The following is a 27339-nucleotide window of genomic DNA, read 5'->3' on the forward strand; positions in this document are numbered from 1 at the left end:
AGTGTCAGCATATCTGGATCATCTAGAGACAGAAATCCATTCACCTGTAAAATTAGATGGGTTAGCCTATATAATCTTTTAAGATTCCACTTAGTTCTAAGGTTTGGTGGTATTCAAATCTTCAATCTAAAGCCCTTTCCAATTCTATTTAATGGTTCTAAAAAGCTGATCTTTTGAAATTAGCCATTGGTAATGGTAAAGTAAATTGGTTTACTTGTTTTTTTTTTTTCCTCATAAAATCAAAGCCCAGAGAAAATATTTTGCTTGTGTATCTGACCTTTCTGTTTGTGGATGAAAGGAAAAAAGCTGTACCTCTAACATAAAAGAAAAAGCAGGAAGTCAACATAATCTTCTGGAATGTGATACAGAATATTGAGAATTGAGAATTTCTCTGGACTGTAGGCTTGCTTTCTTTTAATTAGCAGTGACTTGGCTATAATTTAGGCAAGCATCCAATAACAGGAAGGAAGGATTCTACCAGCTGTAGTTAAAAAAAAAAGTTCTGAGACTCTTATACAATCTTTGACTCCCCTTTAATCAATAAGGAGAGATTGTCTAACATTGCTTCCTGCTTACATCATTTAAGCAGGAAGGGGGTTAATAATAGAGGTATACGGGTGCTTCCAACTAAAATCTGATCAGCTTCAAAATAAATAACTTTTCTAGCCTCTGTCTAGATGCTCTCCTTAGGTTTTGCTTTGATGACTGTTTCAGGAATATTCTGAGGATGCACTATAACCTGATTTCACTGGACACACTTGTTGGGGGAAGATTGGTGGTACACAAGGTATGATTTGGCTTTTAGGGATGGTCTTGCTACTAGGCTATTTTTGCTAAGTATCTACTCATATTGTAATGGAAAGATCCTTGGACTTAAAGGCAAAAAATAGGACTGTGTTCAAGTTCCAGCTCTGATAATGACCAGATATGCACGACACTAGGCATGTCCCTCCACTTCTCTGAGTCTGCTTCCCTTCTATAAAATAAGGATAATCATTTAAGATGCTTCTCTGACCAGCTTCCCTCCAAGAGGTTTCATGAGGAACAAACAAAATGATAATAATAAAAATAGTTAACTTTATATAGTGTTCCAAGGTTTGCAAAATATTTTATATGTGTTATCACATGCTTTTGGAAACCATTATTATCACAATGGGTTATAATTACCCTATCAGAAATGTTTCCTAACTTGTTCCCAGCTTGCAGTTCTACCTTGGTTAAATGAGTTCTGATGATTTCTGATGGATTTTGTTTTTCCTCAAATGGTCCCTCTATTTTTTTTTTTTTACTTTCATGAACAATTTTGCCTTGGGTTTACTCTATTCCATCCCTTTCAGTTTTCCTTTTCCTTTTCTACATTCTTTCTTATCCTCTTTCCAATTGTCCTTTATCATAGTCTTCTAGATAGGGGATCCTTATAGAATTCCCAGACTCCATGATGTGTGAGCCACCATCTATATCAATGGATTATCTGTTATACGTACAGCTAGGTCCCATTAGTGTAAATAACAAATCCCATGAAGTGGTTGCATATATTCAATTTTCAAAATTAGAATGTGGTCATTGATTCCAGGCCAATGGAAATGTGCACTTCAAATGATGAGATCACTTCACAGCATTCATTATTTGAATCAGTTAGGACCTTGTTGTAATTAAAACTCACATTTCCCTAGCACTTTAGGATTGACAAAGCATTTTCTTCATAATAATTCTGTTATTGACAAAGTAGATACTAGAATTGAGGTTTGCTTATCTTCTGAGAAATGCTATTTTCATTACCCTATTGTTTCCTTGGACTGGAAGGACTCTTACCCTAACTCACTCTCTGGTCATTCTCTCCAGTAAGCACTTAATAAATGTGTTCTCTCTCTGTCTCTTTATCTCTCTTTTTCTGTGTGTCTCTTTGTGTCTCTGTCTCTTTATCTCTCTTTCTCTGTGTGTCTCTCTGTCTCTGTCTCTTTATCTCTCTTTCTCTGTATGTGTCTCTCTCTGTCTGTCTCTTCTATCTCTCTCTGTCTCTGTCTCTGTCTCTCTTCTGTCAAGCAGGCCACCAGACAAGGGACAGAAACTACCAAAGTGCATTGAGCTGGCATAAAGTAATAGCTGATTGCTTCAAAGAGCACACACAGACTGTGAACTTGGGGAGGGGATGATATTTCTACCCCAACAATCCCGTGGACAGGAGCTAGGTCATTGGACCCCAAACAGTTCTTTTGGGGGGGCAGAACTGTGAAATTTCTGAAGTGAGCAAATTGAGGTTCAGAAGTTCCCTCATTTCTGCCATGATAACACAGGTGGTGGGTAATGTAACAAGGGCTTGAACTCAGGTTTTTGGACTTTTTGCATTGTAGTAAACTTGTTCTGTGCGGCTCAAGAAGACAGAACTAAGAGCAATGCTTGGAAGTCCCTGGGAAGGCGGTTTAAGGAAGAAGGTTCTACTAAGAGAGCTCTCCAGCGATGGAGAGGCTGAGTCATTAGAGGTAGTGAGTTCTCCGTCACTGGAAGTGTTCGAGCAGAGCCTCGATGGTCGCCTCTGGAACACCGAAGAAGAGATCCGAGCAGGACCGCCGGCCTCTAAGCTTCTTTCCTCCAGGGAAGGCTTCTGACTAAGGGTCTCCTTCTCCTAGTGTTCCCCCGAGGTCTGGGCCTCCGTCTCCCAGCTTCATGAGTTCGTTTCTATGACACACTTGAGGAAAACCGTGTCATCTTTCACATAGGCGTGTTTGGGGGACTGCAGCTTGTTCAGCGGGAAGAACATAGGGCGGCCACTGGCTATGTTGCTTTCCCCTTGAGGCCTCTGGAAGGAGCCTGAGGTCAGGTCTGGGTGAAAGGAATCGATAACATGCTCTCTGTTGTTCTGGTCCAGCAGCATGAACGTGACCTGGAGAATGATGGGAGAAAGGTCATCGGGCCCTCTATTGCAGTCCCCGGGCCCACCCTGAGAACTGGCTACAAACCAGGCTGGCTGCAAGAGGAGGTACTGTTCGGGGGGGTTGGGAGGGGCTCCCAAAACGTGAAGGTGCTTTTGGTTTGGGTAAGGGGTGGCCTGTTTCAGGGCTTCCTGAATTTTTTCCACTTTTCACCAAAGAAATTTTTATGTGACCATGGGTGTACAGATATACAAATCAAAATTACTAATGATAAATCAGAATTCTGTGAGCCCCACATTGAGTTATTAGACCCTATATGGAGTCACAAGTTAGGATGCTGAAACCTAGATGACACTCGGGTCTCTTCTCTCCCTGAGAATCTATGTTCAGTGTCTAGTTCTAAGATTCTTTTCCAGTTTTAACATTCTACATTCTGTATTCTGCTATATGCTCACTCCTACTCTGATCATTGGTGTTCTAAGGGATTTTCTAACTTTAGAATAAGAACCATTTTCTCACAGATTTCCTTAACAGTAAGAACTGTTCCAACTGTTCCCATTCCAAGACTGGGAGCCTTAGGGCCCCCAACGATTCTCCTAAATGAACCCAGCAGATCATGCAACTGAAGCAATGTTGGCCCTGGGTCTCAGGTCCTTCTAATCTGCTCATCTCAGGCTAGCAGCCTGAAGGCTTATGGAGCCCCCTCCAGCTCTCCTTCCTGCCCACCTCTGCCCCAGTTTGACTCCAGACCTGTTGGAGAACACATACCAGGTTGTCTCTTCATCTGCCCCAATAGTCTCCTTTCCTCACTGGTACTAAGACCCTCCTCTTTTTAAGCCACTTGCCTTATTTCGGAAAGGCCACTCCAGGAGAGCATCATATTCCCCTTTCATGACCACAATAAAGAGTGAAAGATGTGTCCCTTTTCCCGTCCCATCTCCATTGAAGTAGATCCGAAGGCATAATTTATAGCCATAGCGAGCAGTATAAAAAGCTGAAATCAACAAAGGAGTGTGGAGTTAGTTCTGTGGATGCTGTTTTCCCATATGCCTTCAAAGAATACTCAAATACTCTCCCATGACAAATTAAAATTCATTCTTATAATAGCTAATATTGACATAGTACTTTGAGTTTTACAAAGGGCTTTATCTTGTTTGATCTCTGCAACAATCCTGAGGAATGTTATTATTATTCCCATTTTGTAGAAAAGGAAATATGAAAAGAGAAGAGGCTTGCCCAGATCATCCTGCTAGGAAGTGTCTTCTTGATTCTAAGTTCAGAGCTCTGTCCACTGCACCACTAAGCAAACATTTAGTAAGCACAAACATAATACATAATACATAAGAAAAATTATGTTCAGGTATAATTGTAGCAGAAGGATTCAGACTTGGTCTCATTAATGTATCTGTATTTCTTGGGAGCAGAGATACAGAAATTAGATCCTGGCTGTTGAGAAACCTACAATCTAATTAAGAAGGGAAGGGATGCCATGGTGTGGCACATATACAAGTAAGCAGTGTGATGGGGAAAAGGAGAGAACCAGACAAAAAAAGAGGACACCTTAGGGTCTTAAAGGCTCAGCTAAGGAATTTCTCTGTTACAGACTCTTGAGAACCACTAAAGGTTTTTTAGAAAGGGAGTGATGTGGCCAGACCTACACATTAGAACAATTACTTTGGCAGTTATGTGAAAAATGGATTGGAAGGGAGGCTGTTACCCTAGCCCGGGACTGAGACAGCATGGGGCCTCTTGGACTTGGGTTATAGAAACATTACAACAGATGTCATTGTAAATGGCAGTTTTTGGAGGGCTGGGGGCCTTTTTTGCTTCTAGCAGAAACTCTGGTGAGCTTGGGGAGGGAGGAGGTGAGGAGGCCAGAGGAAAGACCCAGGAAAAGGTTTGACTCACCTTTTCTTTCTAGTTTTTGAATAGCAGGAAACACAGTCTGTCTTTTCCATTTTTGGCAAACCTCAATCTCAAAAGCTGCATGTGTGTGTGTGTGGGGGGGGGGGATTAGAGCTGGGTCCTGTCTAAGACTGTACAGTCCCTGCTCATGCGGAGCTGCTTGGCACTTGGAGCTTGGAACTGCCCTTAGTTTTCTCAGCAAGACTACAGACTTGTACACATGTGTACATACAAACTCCCTCATATACATTTATATACAAAAATACACATACAAGGAGTATGGAACAGTGGAAAGATTCATGGGACCCAACTTTGAATCCTTCTGCTACAATTATACTTGTATATAAATGGGCAAGTCCCTTACCCCTCTGGGTCTCAGTTTCTCCATTTAAAAATGAAGTTGGACTAGGTTGCTCTGAGATGACCTCTTTTAGTTCTAGCTGTATTGTCATATCATCATACACATACATACACACAAACTCATATATTCATGTACACTCATTCATTAGCACATGTACATAAACTAAAATATTTCTGTGCACACACATGCATATACAAACATATACACAAACACACATGTATATATATTTGTATAGAACAGCAGTAGGGCATGTTTAAAGCTAAAGTTTCCTGGTGCTTAATATATCCTCTAGTTTTAAAGAAAAACAGAAAAGCCTTCCACACACTCAATAAATATATAGACATATATGTTTGTGCATATATACTCATACATATATATATATGCACAATGATATACACAATTATATTCAGAAAGCAGGTGTATGGGAAGCAGGAGGGTGTAGTAGGCAGGACAATAGGGTAAGCATCCAAAAACTCTGGTTCTTCCATTATTTAGATGTGTAAATCATCTCTTTCCTACCACCTCAGTTTTTTCATCCATAAAATACAAATTGCTTCTCTTGCAATAGTCCTGTGAGGTGAGCAGTGAAAGTGTTATTATGGATGTTTTACAGATGAGGAAACATTTGTCCAAAGTATCAGTACAAACATAATATATAAATTATCTAGAATGGAAAAGCTGGATTAAATGATCCTCCAAGTTTCTTCTAATTCTAAATGTCTATAAATCAATCAAATCACACTGTTTCGAGCATAAACCAAGTAGAGTACAGTACATAATATGAAATTTTGTGATTCTTTGGCTCTTGGAGATAGTATTATTATTTAACATTTATATTGTAATGAAATAGTACTAATGCCATCAGAAATTACGAAATTAGCAGAACCAGGAAAACAATAAACACAATGACTATATCAATGAAAATTGAAAAAAAAATCAACAACAAAAGCATGAAACTAGAATTTTATAATTATAATGACCAAGAAGGTTGTGCTGAAGAATTTAGAAAATGAAACTCTCAATTCCTTTCTCAAATGGAAGGCCATGGGTATGAAATATTGCATGTATTGTTAGACTTGATTGGTATCTATCAACTTTTGCTGAATTGCTTTATCTCTTTCTTTTTCTTGTCTGTATTATAAGGGATAGCTCCCTAGATAGGAAAGAAGGAGATATATATTTGGAAGAGATGGTGTGATAAAAACAAAAGATCTAGAACAACATAATTCAGTTAGGAGATCAGAGCCTCATGTTAGGCAGATTAATCTGGCAATGGTATGTGAGGTAAATTGGAAGGGGCAGGGGCTAGAAATGGGGAGACCAGTCAGAAAACTATTGCAATAGTCCAAGTGAGACATAAAGGGAGTCTAAACTAGAGTAGATGAATAGAGGAGTAGGGGAGACAGATCAGTAAAACTTGGCAAAGACACAAAGCAAAAGAAAGAGGCATCAAAAATGACTCAAGTGTTAACCTCGGATGTTTAGGAGGATGACATCCTCCCAAAGGGAGGGGAAAGAAAACTAGGGAAATGAAAAGAAGGAATAAGATTATTTTTTAAATGATAAAATACAGGGGAATTATGGAGGCCTATAATGAGTTTTAGACATATTGAATTTAAAGTGCTCATGGGAAAGGTAGGTGTAGATGTCCAATTAAGCAGATGGAATTACGCCAATCCATAAGTATTTCACCAACCACATTCCTAATGGAACAATTTTTACTCTTGGGCAAACTTATTAGCTAAGTATTATCTCTTCTTCCTTCTCCCTCCCAAAATCCCAAGTACATTCCCAATGAAAAGCATTATCATTTGATCAATTCTGATGGTCGTGGCCCACTTCAACAATGAGATGAACCAAATCAGTTCCAATAGAGCAGTAATGAACTGAACCAGCTACACCCAGAGAAAGAACTCTGGGAGATGACTATGAACCACTACATAGAATTCCCAATCCCTCTATTTTTGTCCGCCTGCATTTTTTATTTCCTTCACAGGCTAATTGTATTTCAATTTCCTATTGAAATTTCAATTCCTATTTCAAAGTCTGACTCTTTTTATACAGCAAAATAACTGTTTGGATATGTATACATATATTGTATTTAACTTATACTTTAACATATTTAACATGTATTGGTCTATCTGCCATCTTGGGGAAGAATGGGGGGAAGGAGGGAAAAAGTTGGAACAAAAGGATTTGCAACTGTCAATGGTGAAAAATTACCTATGCATATATCTTGTAAATAAAAAGCTATAATAAAAAAAAAGAAAAACATCATCATGTTCTTTATTCTGTCTGTACTTAATAGTTAATGCCATCATGGACATCTCCAGATATGTTAGGAAAGAATTTCAGAGATACTTCCTTGGTTCTATTATTATTGATAAAGCAGTATGGTTTTTTGGAATCAGAAGATTTAGATTTGAATTGAGTTTTCATCCCTTTTAAGGAAATCATTTACTATCTCTGGATCTCAGTTTTTTCATCTGTATAATAATATTTGTATCATCTACCACATAGGGTTGTTGTAGAGAAAGCACTTTGTAAACTCTAAAGCACTATGGGAAGGTGAGCCCTTACTTTTGTTAAAAGCATTAATAGAGAGATGTCTTTCTGTGTCCTTTGTGCTAAAAATAATTAATTTATTACCTGGTGAGAACAGACTGATCATCCTTCCACATGCAGACTCATGACATCTCCTGGTGAAGTTGGTGATTTTCCATAGGTAGACGCCATCATAGGAAGCCTCCTCCAGCAGATGGAGGCTCTGCTCCAATTTGGTCAGCGCTAAATCTTTCTGGGCCAGGGTCTGTTGCAAGTCTATGACCTGGAATATAGGTACCCCATCCCAGATCAACCTCTGAAACTTTGAGAGTATTTCAATATTATTCATCATCTGATGAGCCCCACGGCTTCTTGGGAACATTATAGATGTTAGCAAATTGTGGTGGGGAAAAATTTCCACTTGGAAGTTAAAATACCTAAGTTCAAGCATTAGCTCTCATTAGTTTTGTGACCACGGACATGTTTTAATTAAGTTTCTGAGCCCTAGCTGCCTTGTGAAAATTGGGGGAAATGATACTTGCAGGGTTATTATGAAAAAAAAGAGCTTTGTAATAAATTGTAAAGTATTAAGGAAATATGACTTATTAGAAGTAGCTAGAAAAAAAATACTCATTCTAGTCTTTGTTCAGTCTAATCTGTGCTACTTTTTAGCTTTGTGATTCTTGGCTCTGAGACTCAGTGTTCTCATTCACAAAATGGGGATAATAATATCTTCACTTAACACCTTGAAATAATTCTGTGGGAAAAGTTTTCAGTAAACCTTCAGTCATTATAGATGCATGTGGTGCTATCATTCTGAAAAACAGAGTCTAATTTGTCTCATGGTGGGAATACCCATTTCTATGGTACTTTAAGCTTTGAAAAGTACTTTACTACCTTCCAGTTGTTAGTTATCATATAACTTTTGGGGAGTCTAGACCTTTGATTTTATTGGTGCAGGAAACTCTAAGTAAGGAAAATCTCTTTACCAATTCAGAGAGGCAAGTTTTAGGGAATTATCTGGGACACTGAGAGGTGAAGTGATATCCCTTCCTAGGGACACATAGCCAGAATATATCAGAGGTTGGACTTATAACTCTTGATTGAGGCTGGCTCTTTATGCCATATGCCTCAATTATACAAACAGCATAACACATATTATGACAACTCATGTTTATGTAGCAGTTTTACAGGGCCCATTTTACAGATTAGGAAACTGATTTGCCCAAAGTTATATAACTAGTTTTTGATATGAACCCAGGTTTTTCCAGATTTCAAGTCCAGGATTTTTGTTTCTCCTATTCCAACAGCATTCAATAACTATTTATAAGTAGTACACTTATTCAGGGTCCTATCCTATGGATTTGAGGAGATACAGCGTTTAGATAAAATATGCCTCTTTCCCCATACTCTAATGAAAGTTAAAGCATAACTATTATACATGATATTATATGATAAGTACTTTAGAAATCTCCAAAAGAAAGTATTATGTAAAATCAGGGTTAGAGAGAAGGAGGAGACAACTAAGAGGATAAGAGAAGACTTGCTATAAGTAATTAAAGTAATAAAAATTATATCACATGAAGATTTTAGTTTTCTAACTGGAATGGACCTTAGAGATCACTTAGTTCTTTTTACAGACGAGGTCACTGAGGTCCAAAAGGGTTAAATAATTTATACAAGCTAGGTCAGGTTTTTAACACAGATCATCTAACTTAAAATCCAGCATTTTTTTCCATTGCTATGCTGAGTAACATGCAAATAATGTACTACATATCACATACTAATACACTAGTATACACTTTATAAACATAAGAATGTTATGCACACAGTCAAGTACGTGCACACACAAACACACAATTGTTACTTCTGTCCGTATCTTATCTCCCCCACTAGATTATAAGTCCAGGTCTCCCTTATCTCAGTGGTTGGCACCCAGTAATGTTTTTGTGTCTGGCACAAATGAACTGGGTCTGCTCTTCTAGTCTGTCTCTGCTGAGGGGCCAGCCTCTTACCCGCTGCTCCAAGCTCAGGATCAGGTCCTGGGTCAGCCCACTCTGGTGCACGGAGGCAGCGATGACCAGGTGGGAGGCCTCCACCTCCTTGTTCAGGACAGTCACAATGTTCTCAAACACGAGCAGCTTCTCTTGCAGCTCAGCCAGCAGCTTCTCCTTCATGAACCTCTGCAGGGCCAGCTCCTCCTCAGAGTCAGAGGAGGCAGCCCGGAAGCAGTCGGCCTCCAAGTCACCGTTGACCTCCACGGCTCCTTGGAGCTGTAGGTCCGACAGGTTTCTCTCCAGGGGCTTCCCACTTGGCTTGGCGTGGCTGAAACCTGAGCCCCTTTTCTCTCTGTTGTGGGCCTTCACTTGACTCACAAGCTCTAACAGCAGCCTCAGGTGCTCTGGGAGTGAGGAAACCTCATGCTCCTTCACCATTTCCTGGCTACCCTGTTCAGAGAAGGGAGGGAAGGGCTCTGGGTGAGGAGGGTAGAGAAAGCTGAGAAACCGCTCCCATCGGGGAGAGCCCTAAGCTTGCTGCTTTAATCCCTACAGGCAGAGGTAGCCCAACAACCTGGGTATATCCCCAAAGTCACAAAGAGAAAGGGCTCTGATTGTAGTGGCAGGGAGCTCATCAAACAGGTAGAAGAGTGTCTAAACGAAGGGGAAACGACATAATCTGATGTTCTATTTTAGAAATGTTAAATACAGAACACTGCATCGGAAATAGATCAAAGTTTTCAATGTTTAAAAGATCTTTCAAAAAGTACAGAAAATGAGAGAATTAGAACAAAACAGTGATGTTACATGGGATCTTTTAGATAGCAAAGCAGCACTGACACTTTATATAAACTCAACATTTGGAGTATTCTTTATCACCTGAGTTTAGTTTTTAGGCACCACATTTTAAGGACATGGATGAAGTGGAGTGTCTCCTGAGGAGGGTCTAGTTACAAAAAACTGAGCCTCAAGGAAGTTAAACGACATTATCAAAAGTCACACAAGTAGCAGGTAGCAGAGCTGGAGTCTGAACCCAGATGTTCCCAGTCTGGATTAATGATAGCAACAACAACACTCAACTCCAAATCTGCTGGAAAGATTAAGGAATTTGTAACTTTGCATAAGGAGTGTTTGAAGGAATCAGGGATGTTTTAGGGCAGACATGAGCACAGCTTTCAAATATCCAAAATGCTGTCTCCCAGAAGAGAGATTTTATTATGATACCCTGACAGATGTTTGGGAAATCCCTCCCAAAATTCTAGAAGAGATTGGGCTAATTATGGCTTCAAAGAAAGATTTTATAGAACTACTTCAAAAGAAGAAAGAAATGGAAGGATAAAATATGGTCATTTTGTGGTTAATGGGGAAATATTTTTTAAAAGTTCTTCATCAATAAAGGTTCTTCATCATCAAAGCTGTTCTTTCAGATCATTCTGGTGAAAGAGGGATGGGAGAAAGAGGTGGGGAGGCCTGGGATTCGTGCTATTTGTTTAGCCCATCTGTTCTTATGTTGGAACCCAAGTTCAAAATTATGCCTACCTTGAAGGAACAGCCAATGTCTGCAAAGGAGCACATTCCCTGGACCTCAATTGGCACCAAGCCATCCTGGAAAAAAACAAAGTTCCATCATCTGGGTAATTTTCTTACAAATCCTCCCTAGTCTGTGGCAATCACCAAAAAGAGCTACTATTTTTACATTTTTGGAAATTCCAGGCATCTCATAAGCATAAGACCAATCATTATGAAACTTTCCCTTCAGAAATGGTTGCAGAAAGCTGGAGACAGTTCTACTACTTGGGTTCCCAGCCTTAGCTGAGCAGTGTGAAGGATCTTAGGAAGAAAAAAAGGCATCTCCATAGTCTTAACTACCTTCTCTTCTGTGCTGATCTTGGTCACAGTCTGCTTGTGGTCCTTCAAAGAGATTCCTCCACATTCATGTGTCTGTTCATAGATGAAAAGGAAACTGGAATGAGACCATTTTACTAGAGGGATTGTGGAAAAGAAAATTATTGAAAATTAGGAATAAGGATTCCTTCTCTGATCTCTAAGCTCCCCTCCCCGTCTTCAGTTTATTTGTTGCTTTTTTGCACCTAAGAGAAACAGGATTGTCAATACACTATTTATAAAGAGTCCCTAACCATTATAGAAAATGACTTAAGATATCATTCATCTAGTAAGTGGATAAAATATTAGAATCATCTTCAAATCTGGCCTCAGATACTTACTAACTATATAACTGGGCAAATCACTTATATATTATATAATCTTATATATCTATATATAGAGATATAGATATAAAATGAGCAGAAGAAGAAAATGTCCAGCCACTCCAGTGTCTTTGCCAAGAAAACCCCCAGTGGGAAATGAATATAAACTGCTTGCATTTTTGTTTTTCTTCCCGGGTTATTTTTACCTTCTGAATCCAATTCTCTCTGTGCAACAAGAAAACTGTTTGGTTCTGCACACATATATTGTATCTAGGATATACATGTAACCTATTTAACATGTAAAGGACTGCTTGCCATCTGGGGGAGGGGGTGGAGGGAGGGAGGGGAAAAATCGGAACAGAAGTGAGTGCAAGGGATAGTGCTGTAAAAAATTACCTTGGCATGTGTTCTGTCATTAAAAAGTTATTTTAAAAAATTTAAAAAAAAGAAAAGAAAAGAAAAGAAAACCTCCAGTGGGATCACAAAGTCAGATGTGACTGAAATGACTGAATAACAACAACAATTATCTAGATCAATTCCTCTTTTATAAATGAGGCCCAAAGATGGAAAAGGGACTTGTTGAAAGCTCAGAGATCTGCTTAGATGTACCTAAGTGACTCAATGGATTTGGAGTCAAGAAGACTGTGTTTAAATCCTGCCACAGACACTTAGTGGCTGTGTGGCCTTATCTTGCTGGCCTCAGTTTCCCCATTTGTAAATCAGGAATAATATTAGTGCCTGCCTTACAGGATTGTTACATGGATCCAATGTTTTGTAAAATGCTTTACAAACCTCAGCATGCCATATAAATGCTAGCTATTACTAGTAAACAGACAAGCAAAGGTCTTTTTCTGACTTCACATTCTTTAAAATGATGTCTAGATGTTCAAGGCTTTGGTTCTCCAGCAAGATCTAGGAATTTGTAAATCTCTAAGATCAGAATAACAATCTCTGCCCTATCTATCTCACAATTGTGAAAACCAAATAAGAGATACTTGGAAAAGTGCTTTCAAATCTGATGGGAGTTCTAGAGATGTTGAGTCCTTTTATAATCTGGCCCCCTCCCATAATACTCCCTTCTACCTCTTCTCTCAGTCCATCCAGGCACTCCCACTGAGCTTCTTGGAATTCCCCTAGTGCTTAGTAGGTCACTCATTTGATACCAGATTATACTCTGCCCAGCACTGTTTAATTCTCCATGTCTTGTCTCCCTGACTAGTTGGTAAACTCCTGGAAGGGAGGGGCCTGGATTTTCACATCTCTCTTCTATCCCCCATAATGCCCAACATATGGCTGTACCCACAGTGGGCCCTCTGTAAATATTTGTGGACAATGAGCTATGAGGCAGATTTAAAACAAGGATTCAAATAGAAGGGGTGGAGATGAAGAAGAAGGAACCAAATATTTTATAGGCTTTTAATTTGAACTAATCCATAGCAACACTGTCAGTCCTCTTTCAAAAGTGGAATAAGGAAAAAGCTCTGTGGACAATTAAGCAAAGTGGGTAAGGATATGGAATCCAGCCCAGTTTAACTCGCAGGAAACCATGTTTGGGTGCCTCCCCGCGGGCTCAGCTCCCCCTTCCAGGGACATGCTGTTCCCAACGCAGGAGCAGAAAACAGCAGGGAGCTCAAAACAGCTGTTCCAACCGGGGGCCAGAGAAGGAGGGCAGTCAGAGGGGGTGGGGCTTGAGCAGAAGCAGGCAGTCTGCTCTGTCTCAGCCAATCCTGGCAGGTAGTGGAGACAGATGTAGGTGCAAGTGGAGCCTGATCGGGGAACCTTCCTCCAGAGCGAAGCCGGCCACGTGAGTGGCACTAATGCCCCAAGGCACGGAACAGCATTCTGAAGGCACCTTTTGTACCCTCAAAAAATCACTGGCACTGCTTCAGGTGAAGTGCCTGAAACCTATCTTTCTGAGCGTCTGAAAGACCCGCTGGAATCCCAGCAGGAGAGCTTGAGCCATATTCAGAATGCCAGCGAAATTCAAATCTACTGAGTCTAGAGAGAGTGACAGAAATGACATGAGGCTGGAAAAGGGGGCTGGCACCAGACTGGGGAGGGAATTGCAAGGCAGAAGAAGAGTTGGAGTTTTATCTGGTAGGCAACAGAATCATAGAATTGCAGAACCAAGATTGGAAAGGAGGTTAGAGAGGAGGTCATCCAAAACTTCATTTACAGATAATGAGACTGAAGAAAACTGAAGAGGGTATTTGCTCAAGGCCACGTGGCTAGGAAGTAAGCTAATTGATTTCTCTTTACACCAAAGGCTTTCAGAAGCAACAGTGACACACATTCTGGAAAGTACCTGACAGGTGTGAAGCGGTGTGTTATATTAGAGAGAGGAAAGACAGGAGACCTGATTTCTGGTCCTGGCTCTGAAAGTACTTTTGTGTGAGCAAAGGAACTCCATCTTCCCATAGAGGAGGCAGAATGATGTAGTAGAAAGAACTATGATTCTAGATTGAGAGAAGCTGGCTTCAAATCCTAATTGACATTAATTGTTTGTGTACTTTGGGCAAGTGTCTTCACTTCGATACAATACTTTCCTCATCTCTAAAATGGAATCTGCCTCTTAATCTAATATTTCAGTCTCTTCTCCTACACCTTTCTGGGCCAAGTGTCTTCCTTTATAAAATAATAGGCTTAACTAGACAATCTCTAAGATCCCTTCTAACCCAAGATCTCCAGAACCAAGAAAAGGGGAGGAAACACTGAAATTTTTGTTTCTTCATATCCTGATATATATTTAGAGTTCTTTGGTCAAAATTCTAGGGGGAAAAGAGTAAGTCAAATGTGTATTTTTAAGGAAAAAAGTTTATGGAATCATTAAAAGAAAAAAAGAAAAAGAAAAGAAGAAGGGTAGAGTGATTTTTAATTTCTGAGTAGGAAGGAGCCATTAAAGATTTTTCAGGATGGAAGTAACATGCTTTCAGAAGATCAATATGGTAGCTTTCTTTGGAAACTGGGTTTTTTATTCAAATCATTATGATCTTTAGGAAGGGATCTAAATCAAACCTTAAAAATTCTAGCCTTTAACTAGAACAAAATACAGTGGACCCCATCTTCTCTTCCCTATTCCTTGGGTCTTGCTGAGACCATGCTCTCTAAAGCACTATACATTTCATCTTCAGCTACCTATAAGTATTGCCCTTCTTGTAAGTGGCTTGGAGCATAATGCAGGGGAAATGTCCTTGGGGACTGTGTTTGTGGCTTATTAGATCAAAGTGCAGAAGAGCTTGATTTCTGAGCAAGAAGGTTTGGCCTCTTACCTTTTCAAACAGGAAACCACAGATGCCAATAAATAGAAAAAAAAATGTAGGTGGCAACATCAGGCTGAGGAGTTGGGGACTAGTAGAAGAGCTAAGCATTTTTAAAAGAGAAGGGGATTATCATGGCTCATCTCATTTAGAATATGAACCACAAAATAGCAAAAGCTGAGCAAAACGTTAGAACACAGAATATCAGAACACAGAACACAGAATTTAGAACTGGAAGGGACCTTAAAAATATTCTATCTAGTCCATAATTTTTTTTTAACCTATGAGGAAACTGAGATACAGAGAGGGATTAATTTGCTCAAAATCATACAACTAGCTAGTGCTGATACCATGCTTACCAACCTAGGTAATTAGAAAGATGGTACCATTTTATCCTTTCTAGCTTCACAACATTTCCCACATGTCCCCTTTCCACTCATGCAGCCACCGCCAGACCTTCACTGTGTCTTGTCTGAACTGTCAAAGTAGTTTCCTAACTAGTATCCTTGTTTTTATCTTTCCTTCCAATTCATTTCCACAGTCAGAAAAGTGAATATTATAGGTTTGATTATGTCACTTTATAGTAATTAATAATAACAGCACATTAAACTTTACAAAGCAGTTTACGAATATAGTCTTGTTTGATTCCCATAACTACCCTAGGAGGTAGATACTCTCATTAGACCCATTTCACAGATAAGGAAAAGTTAGACAGAGAGATTAAGTAACTTGTCCAGGATCACACAGCTAAGTATCTGAGACCAGATTTAAACTCAGCTTCTTTTGATTTGCTATCTAGCACTCTGTCCGCTGCACCACCTAGCTGCCTCAGTAAATTCCAGTGGTTCCATATTACCTCCAGGATAAAATATAAAACTTCCTTGTTTTGCATTTAAAGTCCCTCAAACTACTACCTTTTCAGTTTTGTTAAACATGGAAATGTTTAACAAATCTCCAGGAGGTCCATAGTCTAGCTATATGTTTTTCTTTTCTGTTTTCCATACAACACATTCTCTGGAACTTTGCACCAGTTGTTTTCCAAGTCTACAAAGATCTCCCTCTTTCTTACACGTTTGGGAATATATAATTTCCTTCAAGACTCAGTATAAGTATCTATTTATTGCAAGAGCTGTGCCTTCAGTTCAAAGTTACCTTTTTCTATTTGTTTTCTCTCTCTCTCTCTCTCTCTCTCTCTCTCTCTCTCTCTCTCTCTATATATATATATATATATATATATATATATATATGTTTCATGTGTACATGGATGGCAGTTAGGTGACACAGTAGATAGAACTCTGATCTAGAGTTAGGAAGAACTGAGTTCAAATGTAATCTCAGACACTTACTAGCTGTGTGATCCTGGGCAAGTCACTTAACCCTGTTTAACTCAGTTTCCCGATCTATAAAATGAGCTGGAGAAGGAAATGGTACCTTTGCAAAGAAAATTCCACATGGATTCAAGGAGAATCAAAATGACTATAGAGATTAAACAACATTTATATGTGCTTACTGTCTTTCCTGATAGAAGCTCCTTAAGGCCAGACACGATATTTGTCTTTGAATCCCTAGCACAGTACCTGATGCCTAATTAAGTACTTTCAAAATGATTGTTAATTGATAGATAATTCTAATTGATAAAAGATAATTCAGTCTAGTGTTTTTATTTATATGGTATTATTTGATGGAAGGCCATCACAAGTACCCCTACTATCTATGGCATATTAATATGAATATTGGCTTTACTTTTTCTCTTAGAATGTCAGTCCTTGAGATTAAGGAAGAACTTGCTAATAATTAGACCTGTAAAAAGCAAATAGGATGATTTGTGAGATAGTGAGCTCTGTGTCCCTGGAAAGGGTCAAAGAGAGGCTGAATGTATACTCATGAGGGAGATTGTAAGGAGAAGTTTTGCACTAAGGAAGATTATTGGAATAGGGGACTTTAATCTCTGAATAGGGTGTGGCTAAGTGGTGGGAAAGAGAGAGTTTCCAAGCAGGGATACAACCTCCGACGTGATCCATGTCTGTACTCAAGTGAACTTTCCCAGAACTCTTCAGGTTAGATAAATCAATGTGCAGATACATCGACTCAGAGCCAAAAAGAAGCTTCCCATTGCCAAGGAAAAAGAATTCCCATAGAATCATAGATTTAAAGTTGGGGGTGGGGGGACTTTGAGATTATTAAACCCAGCCTCTCAATTTTGCAGAAAACAAGGCTCAGAAAGGTTAACATATCCAGGGTTATACTGTAAGTGTCTGAGATGGGATTTACAAATCAAGCATTCCTCCTACCCTGCTTTTTTTTTTTTTTTCCTTTACCAGCTTCTGGCATACAGGAGTTTCTCTGAGGGTGGCTAGATGGCCTATTGGGTAGAATGCTGTGCCATACTTGAAGTTAGGAAAACTTAAATTGAGACCCTGCCCTCAACACTTTCTAACCTATGTATCCATGGCCAAATTCCTGAAATTTTGTCAATTACACTTTTTTCTTCTGTAAAATGAGGATAATAATAGCACTTTCAAGAGTTGATGTGATAATCAGATGAAATAATACTTACTTATAAGCCTGTAAAACATTTTGCTAACCCTAAAGAGCTATGCAAATGCTAGTTATTGCCACTGATAGACAGTTCTCCTGAGAGAAGAGGGAGCACATGAAAGGTGAAATGACATGCCCGAGGAGATGAGGTCTTCAAGAAAAGGCTAGAAGTAGTTACTAGCCCACTGTAGATGAGAATTCTCTTAGGAATAAGCTGAATTAGATTATCTCTGAGATCTCTTTCTGTTCTGAGACCCTGGGATTCTGAGATGATGCTAAACCAACCACCCACACATATTACTGACCTCGAAATTCTTCATGAGACCAGTCCAGCCACACCCAGAAATCACACAATGCACACTAAGCTCAGAGATCTCCTTATTAATGGCAGCGTCAATGAAAGCCTGGAGAACAGAGAGAAGTAACAGCAATCAAGAGAATCATAACCTTTTGCAATGATAGAACATTTTTACATTCTTTAAAACACCTCTGCATCCATTATCACATTGATTACTTATCAGAACCCTGAGGAGGAGGCAGGGCAGGTGGAAGGACACACATTCAGTCCCCAGCAGTACAGGGCAGGGGAGGGCACAGAATCTGAAGTCAGAAAAGCTTGAGCTCTAGTGTAGACACTGCCATGTGACAGTGGGCAAGAATTTCAGTTTCCTTCTTTGAAAAATGGGGAAAATAATAGTTATGTTACCTATCTCAGTTCAGCAAACATTTGTAAGTTCTTGCTGGTATATATGGTACAGGAGTAAGTGCTAGAGAGCTAAAAACACCATATATATAATTCCTGTCCTTAATAGGTTTGCATCCTATTGGGAAGACACTTCAAATAGGTAAGTTTTGAGCTTTTTACATACTTTTCCAAATTCCACATTACAACAGTAACTCACATTTCTAAAGCCTTTTAAAGTTTACAAAGACTTTTCCTCACACTTCTGTGAGATAATTAGTATAAATATTATCTCATGCAACCCCTTGCTTTGGATCGCTCCATAAATACCAGAGCTGAGATTTGTCTGATTTCAAAATCAATGATCTTTCCATTACTACAATGATCCTCTGAATTTTAGACAGATACTGTGTATAAAATGCATTGTAAACTTAAGAGCTAGTTATTATTGCCACTGGTGTTGCTATTGTTGCCTTAGTATTACCAAAGGAAACAGCATGGTTTGATGAGTTTGGATTCTACATTTATTACCCTTATGACTTGTGCCTTCTTTTGGGGCTTCAGTGTCCTCCCCTATAAAATGAGAGGCTAAACCAGTTGATCTCTGAGGATTCTTGTACCTCTGACCTTCCATGAAATCATTGGGGTTCAAAAAGCTTAAGTACACAGGTCTCTTAGAAGGTCCTAGAAGAAAGGACCTCAGGCTTCTGTAAACTGCCCAAGGAGGGATACCACCGTTACATCAATGGAGGTTTGTGCTCAATGCCATGAACTGTCCCAGATACTTGGAAATCACTAAAAATAAAAAAACTGGATGGACTTTCTAAGGCTTAAACACACACACACACACACACACACACACACACACACACACACACACGCGCGCGCGCATCCGCACCAACAACCCCCTGATGAGAACACACGGAAAACACTTGTCCTTCTGTCTAGGTTATTCGGAATCAGGGGCTCCTAGTGTGTTCTCAGCAGTGCTGTAGCAGGCTACAGTTTCAGGGTCTGCTGGAGGGGGTTGGCCAGGACTGCCTTGCTTAGGTAGCACTGTTGCCTTCATGAATACTAGTATTATAAAGTAAAGGGAGTATCAATACTGCTTTTGTACAGAGTTAGCAACGGTACCTGTCCCCAAAGAGAATGGAGAGAGTGTAGGCTCCATGCCCAAGAATTTGTCTCTCCAGACTTGTTTACCTTGTTAGGAACTGCCAAGGGCTTTAAGAACTTCTCCTTTTTGGAAGCCTCCATGAAGTTAAGGCAAAAGGTCTCTAGAAGGGCTGTGTACCTTCACTGATGCTGTTCCCTCTGGACCCCAGAAAACTCAATCTCATTCCCCTCTGCCCAGCAAAATCCCATCTATTCTTTAGATCTGGCTAAATGCTCCTGTCCTCTATAAAGCAGCCTAGTAAAGTGGAAGGAAAATTGAGAGAGAGAGAGGTTCTCATCATGACTTTGAAGTAACTCTGTCAATGAGCCAGGACAAGCCACTTCACTTGGAGGATTCAGGTTTGCTATTGTAAAATGAACTCCCTCTCAGATGCCCTTTCAAAACTGATACTCTATGTTCTAACATTCCATATTCTAAGCTCTCAAACAGCACTGACATTCTGGGTTCTAAGCTCTCTTGCAGCTCTTCATTCTACTTTAAAGCCCTTTCTAGCTCTTTTGTTCTACAGCTAACATTGTGGATTCTATGCTTCCTTCTGGCTCTGACATTCAATGTTCTAAGTTATTTTCTAGTTGTAACATTGTATGTTCTTTCATTCTAACATTTTATTATAATCTGTGTTTTAAGTGCTCCTCCCACTTTAAGTAGCCCTAGCTCCTAGGATATGATGGTCTTTCCCTGACTACTTTGGTTTTTAAAACTTTTGAAAAGAGGTACTCTGACTAATTGTAGTTCCTCTTCTGTTCTACAGGAACTCTTTCTCTTACAAGCTCTCGTTTCCCTATTACTTTCCCTTTCCTTTCTCTGCGGCCACTTGTTCTCTTACCTGTGATGAAGGAAGGGAATAAGCATTTAGACAGCGCCAACTATATGCCAGATACTGTGCTAAATGCTTTACAAATATTATCCCATTGAATACTTATAAAAATCCTGGAAGGTACGTTCTGTAATTATCTGCATTTTACAGTTGAGAGATACAGAATTTAAGTGACTTGCCCAGGATTACACAGCTAGGAAGTTCTGAGGGAGGATTTGAATTTAAGTTGTCTCTACTTTAGTACTAGTACTGTATTCACTAGGCCACCTATTCTCCTCTAGGGGGTCATGATCAAAAAATGACCAGACTTTATTCTTCTAGTTTACAGACTGATTTTTAGTTATCACCTAAAATTGATGGTAAAATGAATACAGTGCCATGCCTGAACTCAAGAAGATTTACCTATGAGTTCAAATGTGGCCTCAGACACTCACTACCTGTGTGACTCCAGACAAGTCATCTAATCCTGTTTACTTCAGTCCTCATCTGTAAAATAAGCTGGAAAAGGAAATGGCAAATCTCTCCCCATTTTCTTTGCCAAGAAAACACCAAACGACAGCACAAAGAATTGGACATAAATGAAATGATGAATTTTAGTCAAGGAGTTCTTAAAATTTTTATGAATATAATGGGCTCCTTTGACAGTGTGGGGAAGCATATTGTCTCCTTTTCATATTTTTAAATACTTAAAATAAAATACATAGAATTACAAAAGAAACCAATTCTGTTGAAAGTTATCAAAATATGTTTTTTAAAGCTTAGATCACAACTAATGAATCTTTGATCTAATCAAACTCTTTTATTTTCTATTTCTAAATCAAAGAACAAAGGGAAAGCAACTTGCTCAAAAGTACAGAAGGAGCAAATGGCAAAGGTTTTGAACCTATGTTTTCTAACTCTAAATCCAATTTGGTCTTTCCAATATATCACATTATCTTTTTTGTGAGTCACACAAAAAAGGGGAGAGAAGGAAGACAAATAGTCACATGTCCCAGATACATGGAGCTATAAGAGCTAACTTGAAAAAAAGCCTGGCCACATCTAAGCACAAGGTACACCCTATCAGCTACTAGAACATCATTTCAAACAAATGAAGCTTCTACCAAAGTCTAAAATTAATCCTCTCATGTCTGTGTGCTATGTTCAGCCAATCACCTCACGAATCCTAAGTACACTTTAGAGTAGAATTAGCTTAATGAGATAAGAGGATAAGGAACAACTGATAACCAGCTGGCCAGCTCTGTCTTTTCACAAAGCAATTAGTCTGGGCCACATGTATAACGACTTTTCTGTGCTTTGATGTTGTGATAGGAATGAAGAGGTCCTGAATGGGTGTGGTTGGCAGAGAAAAACTGAAGAACTGATTTTAAAAATTATTCCCTGGGGGAGTCAAGAAAGAAGGCTCTGAGAACCGAAGTCATTTTAGCTACCTGGTCTCACTCTCTGGAAATAATTCAGTCAGAAATCCAAGTTATAGCAAGTTCCTGAAGCTAAATTTTCCCTATAAATTACTGGGCTGTGATTTCACTACTGCCCTCCTTTGAGTCAGTTCGACAGGGCACTCTGCCTTGTGGTATCTTTCTCCTAATCCCTCCCCTATGCCACTTGTAACCCCACTATGCTTTGTAGTGTCTCTCCAGGCCTCACTTCTCCTACACCTAGCTAACTCTTTTGGGGTGCTAAGTCCCTTTCAGGATTTAGCTTGAACCTCATGAGCTATTCCTTTCTCCTAGTAAAATATGCCATTTACCACTAGAAAACTTGCCTTTTCCATCATTATTTATTAAAACTTCTTTCTATGCTCTCCCAACTCTATTTCTATTATATTCCATCATTTTGTCTGTAATCTATTCCCCTAAATAAATCTACCTTTTGCCAAAGAGAATGGCCACTGTGAATTCTTCACATGACCAAACTCCAACTTTTGGTGCTTCTCCTAAAGCACAGCATTGGTACCTAAATAACATTTGGTGTTATATCAGTCATGTAAGAGAAGAGTTGAGAAGAGCTAGGCTGTTAGCAGCCATGGCTTTAAAGATTGCTCCAACTTCTTTTTATCAGAATATCATTGAGCAAGTCATTTAACTCTTTTAAACCTCAGTATTCCTCTTCCAGCAAATGAGGTAACTGGAGGATATGATCTCCATCTTGCATTTTCTTCTAAGGGATGGACTAGAGACAAAGAAATACCCATTATGTAAAATACTAATATAGTCTTGTTGCCTTCAAATCCTTAAATGTCTCACCTAAGTACAGGCTTGGGTCCGGGGTCAGAGAAATCCCTGGTACTTCCCCATATGGTCTGTGACTAAGACAGTACCCTTGGTTTCCTTCATACATTGAGGCAGTTTGATGTGGCCAAAAATAGCACTTGAGTAAGAATTGGGAGACTCATATTTTACTCCTGATTCTGTCAATCCTCTTACCACTAATATCCACAGTTAACTAATCTGACCTTCCTCTGGGATAACCTGAACATTGCTTACCCTTGTGTACAAGAAGCTATATTCCAGAGAGGCTATAAAACTCTAGCCCAAAGTGGAGGAATGAATTCTAAAGTGTGTGTAGGGGAGGGCAGTGAAAAGAAAGAAGGTTATGTCACTTCTCTTGACCTCAGTTTTCCCATCTGTAAAATGAAGAGGTTGGACTAGATTATCTCAAAAGACTTCCTGCTCTTGAGGCAAATAAACATATTGAAAAGTTCCCTTCAAGAAAAATTGTAAATCTCTCATCTCCTCTTCAGTGCTCCCTTTGTATTTTCTCCTCCTCCCTTTCAGGAAACCAGTACTGTGGGCCATTCCCACAGATTCTTTGTTCTTCACTAAACATTCATTTTTGATAAGGTGTTCCCCCCTCCAGAGGGCTTTGTATTTTAATAAGAGACAAAAAACACCTTTGATTACCAAAGGAATAAATAGTGTTATTTTAGGCACTCTGACTGCTGAGAGGGACTTTTTGGATAAGGAAGGTCTGTTTCAAACTCTTCACCATACAAGACAAAGGCAGCATAGGGATTTTTTCCACACAAGCATACCTTTTCCTCGGATAAGAAACTTTCATCACCCACAGTCTGAGGATTCTCCTCTTTGCATCTTGAACAGATAGGGTTCTTGCTGATCCTGGCAAAATACAGTCAGCAGGTTTCATTTATACATTGACAGCTTGTCCCTTTTATTACCTGTTCTGTTTACAAATTAGAAAACCTAGAAATTATCTTCTGGAACAAATGGGCTACCACAAGAGTTAGAAGTACTAAAGCTACAAAGCAAGACCAAACTTGGGTCAAAAGGCACTATGGGATTGCTAGAATCAAATGAGATAATAATTATAAAGTGCTTAGTACAATGCCTGGTACATAATAAGCATTATATAAATGTTAGTTATTATTATTATTCAACTTCACAATTTAAACTCTTAACACAGAGCATAAAGTTGACTGATTCTTAATCATTTCACAAAATTATAAAAATACAGAATATTAGAGCTTAGAGTAACACAAGAATGAAGAATGTTAGAGTACAAAAAAGCCTTAGAAAATGGACCATTAGAGCTGGGAGGAACCTTAGAGCATTGACTGTTAACTTATAGAATATCAAAATTATAATATGAGGCAATAGGTTCAGTCAATGCTCATGGTCACACAGTATGTGGCAAAGCCAGAGTTAAAACACAAATCTCTTGACTTCAGCTGAAATCAGACATTTATATCTGGATATGAATAAAAGTCATTGAGTTCCCTTTCTCAGACACATCTGTGTTTCATAGATTATGGAGCTGGAAAAAACTTCAGAATATAAAATGTTAGAACATAGAATGTCAGAGCTGAAAGTAGCTGAAGAACAAAGAATGTTTGTTGGAATACTAAACATAGAATGTTAAACTACAACATTGGTTTCAACCATCTGTATATAGAATGGGGCAAGGAGACCAAGATCTCTCTTCCAAGGACTGTCTCTGTCAAAACTTTAAGACAGTCCATTTTCTTCTCTTCCCCTGATTTCCATGTTCCTGGAAAGACAGATAGACAGAAGACAGACAGACCAACCAGTTCTTCCTCCCTTCCTTCCCCTCCCCCCTCACCTCACTATCCAGGAGAGGCAGGCAGAACAGTAGCGGTGACCACATAGGGTCTGCTGGGCCTTCTTCAGAACATTGTGACAACCACAGCATAAGTACTTTGGCTCAGGGGTGCTCTGGCAGATACTGGTAGGGTATCCAAAGGGAAATTCATTTTCATCAGGGGTGAGGCGGGGGCCCACAAGGACAGTATCAGTAGGATTCTCTGCCATCTGAGGAGCTCTTAGAAAATGAAGACAGATCCTCTGATTCCCACTGGTTCCAGGGAGCAGGAAAGCAGGTGCTTGGAGGAGAAATGATTCCTGTCACCTTCTCTCTTGTGAGGTGAAATGCTGGTGAAATTCAGCCACTTGATGAGTCCTAGCCAAGGGTGAAATGTCATGTGGAGAGGGGAGTCTGAATGAGTATGAGTAAGAAATTACCCTGCTGGGTGGAAAAGTCCCCTGGACATTGAATTGTAATGGTTAAAAAAAGAAAAAAAGTCCAGGCTTCCTTCTGAGGAAAAAAAAAAAAAAAGAAATTTGTCATAGACTTTTGGAACCTCGTCATACCATCTGAGAACCTCTACCAGAGCTCCTCCTTGCTTCAGCAGAATCATTTCCCCTGAGCAGGAGTTGGGCTAAGAAAGTCCCAGAGAGCATCAGGCCAGAACTCCCTGTAACCAGCCAGTAGATAGCCTAAGAGAACTTTCCAGCCAAATTCTAATCTCCCTAGTGGGACAGTGGCAGTGAGAATATCTTAAAATAATGATTCTATGACTGACTGTATTCTAAAGTCCCTTCTAGACCTAGTGCTTAACATTCAAATTCTAACTTTCTATTTGCTCAGTCCTTTCTAAGTCTGACAGTTATTCTCTATTTCAGGTCTCTTTCACTTCTAATATTGTGTCACGAGAGCCTTCCCAATTCTGATATTCTCTACTGTAATTACTGTCTCTTCCCACACTGACATTTTGTCTCACCTCTCATCTTTCATAAGGCTAATATTCTTTTTTTTTTTTAGTTCAATTTTAGTTCAATTAAACAAACATTTATTATAAAATGTGTGCACATAAATAGAATACAAGATTTTAAAGTGCACTGGGAAATTTTGGGGAGAAATCTTCCATTAACAACTTAGGCAGGGAGCTCAAGGTGGGTTTCTTAATAGAGATGGAACCTGTACTAAGCCTTGAAGAAAGATAAAGATTCTGAAAGAGAAAGATGAAGCAGGAGTACATTCTAGGCATGGAGAAGGGCTTCGTACCACACAGGAGATAGAATATCAAGTTCAAGATCTAGCTAATTGTCCAGTTTGGCTGGAACACTTTCTTCTTTGGTTTCTTTGTCATTCTGGATTAAAATTTTTATTTTTTTCCATCAAAAATGTACAAAAACCTTAGAGGGTGACTATATGGTTTTTAAATATTTTTCACAAAGTGGGGGAGGGAAAATATCTATACAAAGGTGAAGGAGGTGCTTTTGAGTTTTGAGATGGCCCAGATTGCTCTGGATCCACAGCAACTCTTCTGAGATGGAGTTACCCAGGTCCATCGATCCAACCCATCTAGGGAAGAGGTAGGTGACAGTACTGAGAAATGTTGGTCTAGTGTAGCTATCTATTGATAGTCTTCAGTTTGGCCTGGCAATTTTTCCCAGAGAGAATTTGATCTATTTATGCCCACTGGATTGAGGAGCTTTGAATAGGTACTTACTTCTTAGTTAGGGCCTTCCTTCACTGATGTTTCATGTTCTAAAATTCTATGTACTAAAGCTCCTTACTGATCTAACATTCTATGTTCTATTTAAAAATTTAAGTGATAGATTATGTTGAAACATCCTCTCTCAATCTGCTGACAGAGATGATGTACTAATTTAATTTTATTGGTTCTCATAATCAGGTCTTACTATTTTATACAAAAGTAGCCTTATGGGCAGCTAAATGATATAGTACTTGGAACTCTGGGTCTGGAGTCAGGAAGAATTATATAAAAAGAATTGTACAAACCCAGCCTTAGGCACTTACTAACTGTATGACCCTGAACAAGTTGCTGAATCCCTGTTTACCTCAGTTTCCTGATTTGTAAAATGAGCTGAGGGAAATGGCGAACTACTCCATTATCTTTGGCAATGGGATCACAAAGAATCAGACACAACTGAAAAACAACTAAATAACAACAAAGCCTGTCTATAGTACCTCCTCCTAAAGTAAGATGACTACTCTTCTAAACTGCCCTGCTATTTCCTAGGCTCAAGTCAGCTCCTAATGAACAGAGATTGTTGTCAGATTTTATCTTTCTATCCATCTAGCACAGAGGCTTTACACAAGGTACACACTTAACAACCTTAATAAGGTTTGCCAAATGACGTGTCTGAAACACAAAGCAATTCAGCAAACATGAAAAATGACCATGTAACAAATAAGACAAATTACTGATTAATGAGAGTGTGAAAAGTGAAGTCTGCAAACATGTAATCACATACAAGATATTCCCAAGGTCCTTAGTGAAGTTTGAAGCTATTAAAGCTTCAATGCTCCCATGGATATCAAAGCTTAAATTGCACTAAGATTTTGGGGACATTTGTATTTAAGTAATATATGCGATAAAATGTATCAAATCATAAAGGAAAACCTCTAACAATGTGACAACTGTAATGAACAACAAGAGACTCCTGTGGCACAGGGGAGAGAGTACTGAGTTGGTAGGAAGGAGATTGTAAGTTTAGTTGTGAGTTCAGTTCTGGCATTAGTTTTCTCTGGGATTTTGGCCAAATTTATCTCCCCTCCTCACTTTGATTTCCCTCTCAGTCAACTTACAGCCTTCCATTTCAAAAAAGTTAAATTTATGCATCTGAAAAATAAGATCCTGAGGGAGTTGGGTAGGAAGGGGATATTGTAATTAGGCAAATTTATGATCATGTGAACAGG

General features: G+C 39.2%; 1 protein-coding gene across 1 annotated transcript; it reads right to left on the reverse strand.

Annotated features, from left to right (window-relative positions):
* Positions 1–511: 511 nt before the first annotated feature.
* Positions 512–25462, reverse strand: TRAF1 (TNF receptor associated factor 1). Its single transcript, XM_051979543.1, has 9 exons — positions 24436–25462; positions 23390–23474; positions 17985–18083; positions 11547–11618; positions 11217–11282; positions 9696–10127; positions 7786–7963; positions 3716–3864; positions 512–2881 (listed from the first exon to the last, which is right to left on the reverse strand). The coding sequence occupies exons 1-9, from the start codon at positions 24642–24644 to the stop codon at positions 2663–2665; spliced, it is 1509 nt and encodes a 502-aa protein (XP_051835503.1). The 5' UTR covers positions 24645–25462; the 3' UTR covers positions 512–2662.
* Between the last annotated feature and the right edge of the window lie 1877 nt (positions 25463–27339).

The sequence above is a fragment of the Antechinus flavipes genome, chromosome 2 (assembly GCF_016432865.1).
Source record: "Antechinus flavipes isolate AdamAnt ecotype Samford, QLD, Australia chromosome 2, AdamAnt_v2, whole genome shotgun sequence".
Taxonomy (NCBI): domain Eukaryota; kingdom Metazoa; phylum Chordata; class Mammalia; order Dasyuromorphia; family Dasyuridae; genus Antechinus; species Antechinus flavipes.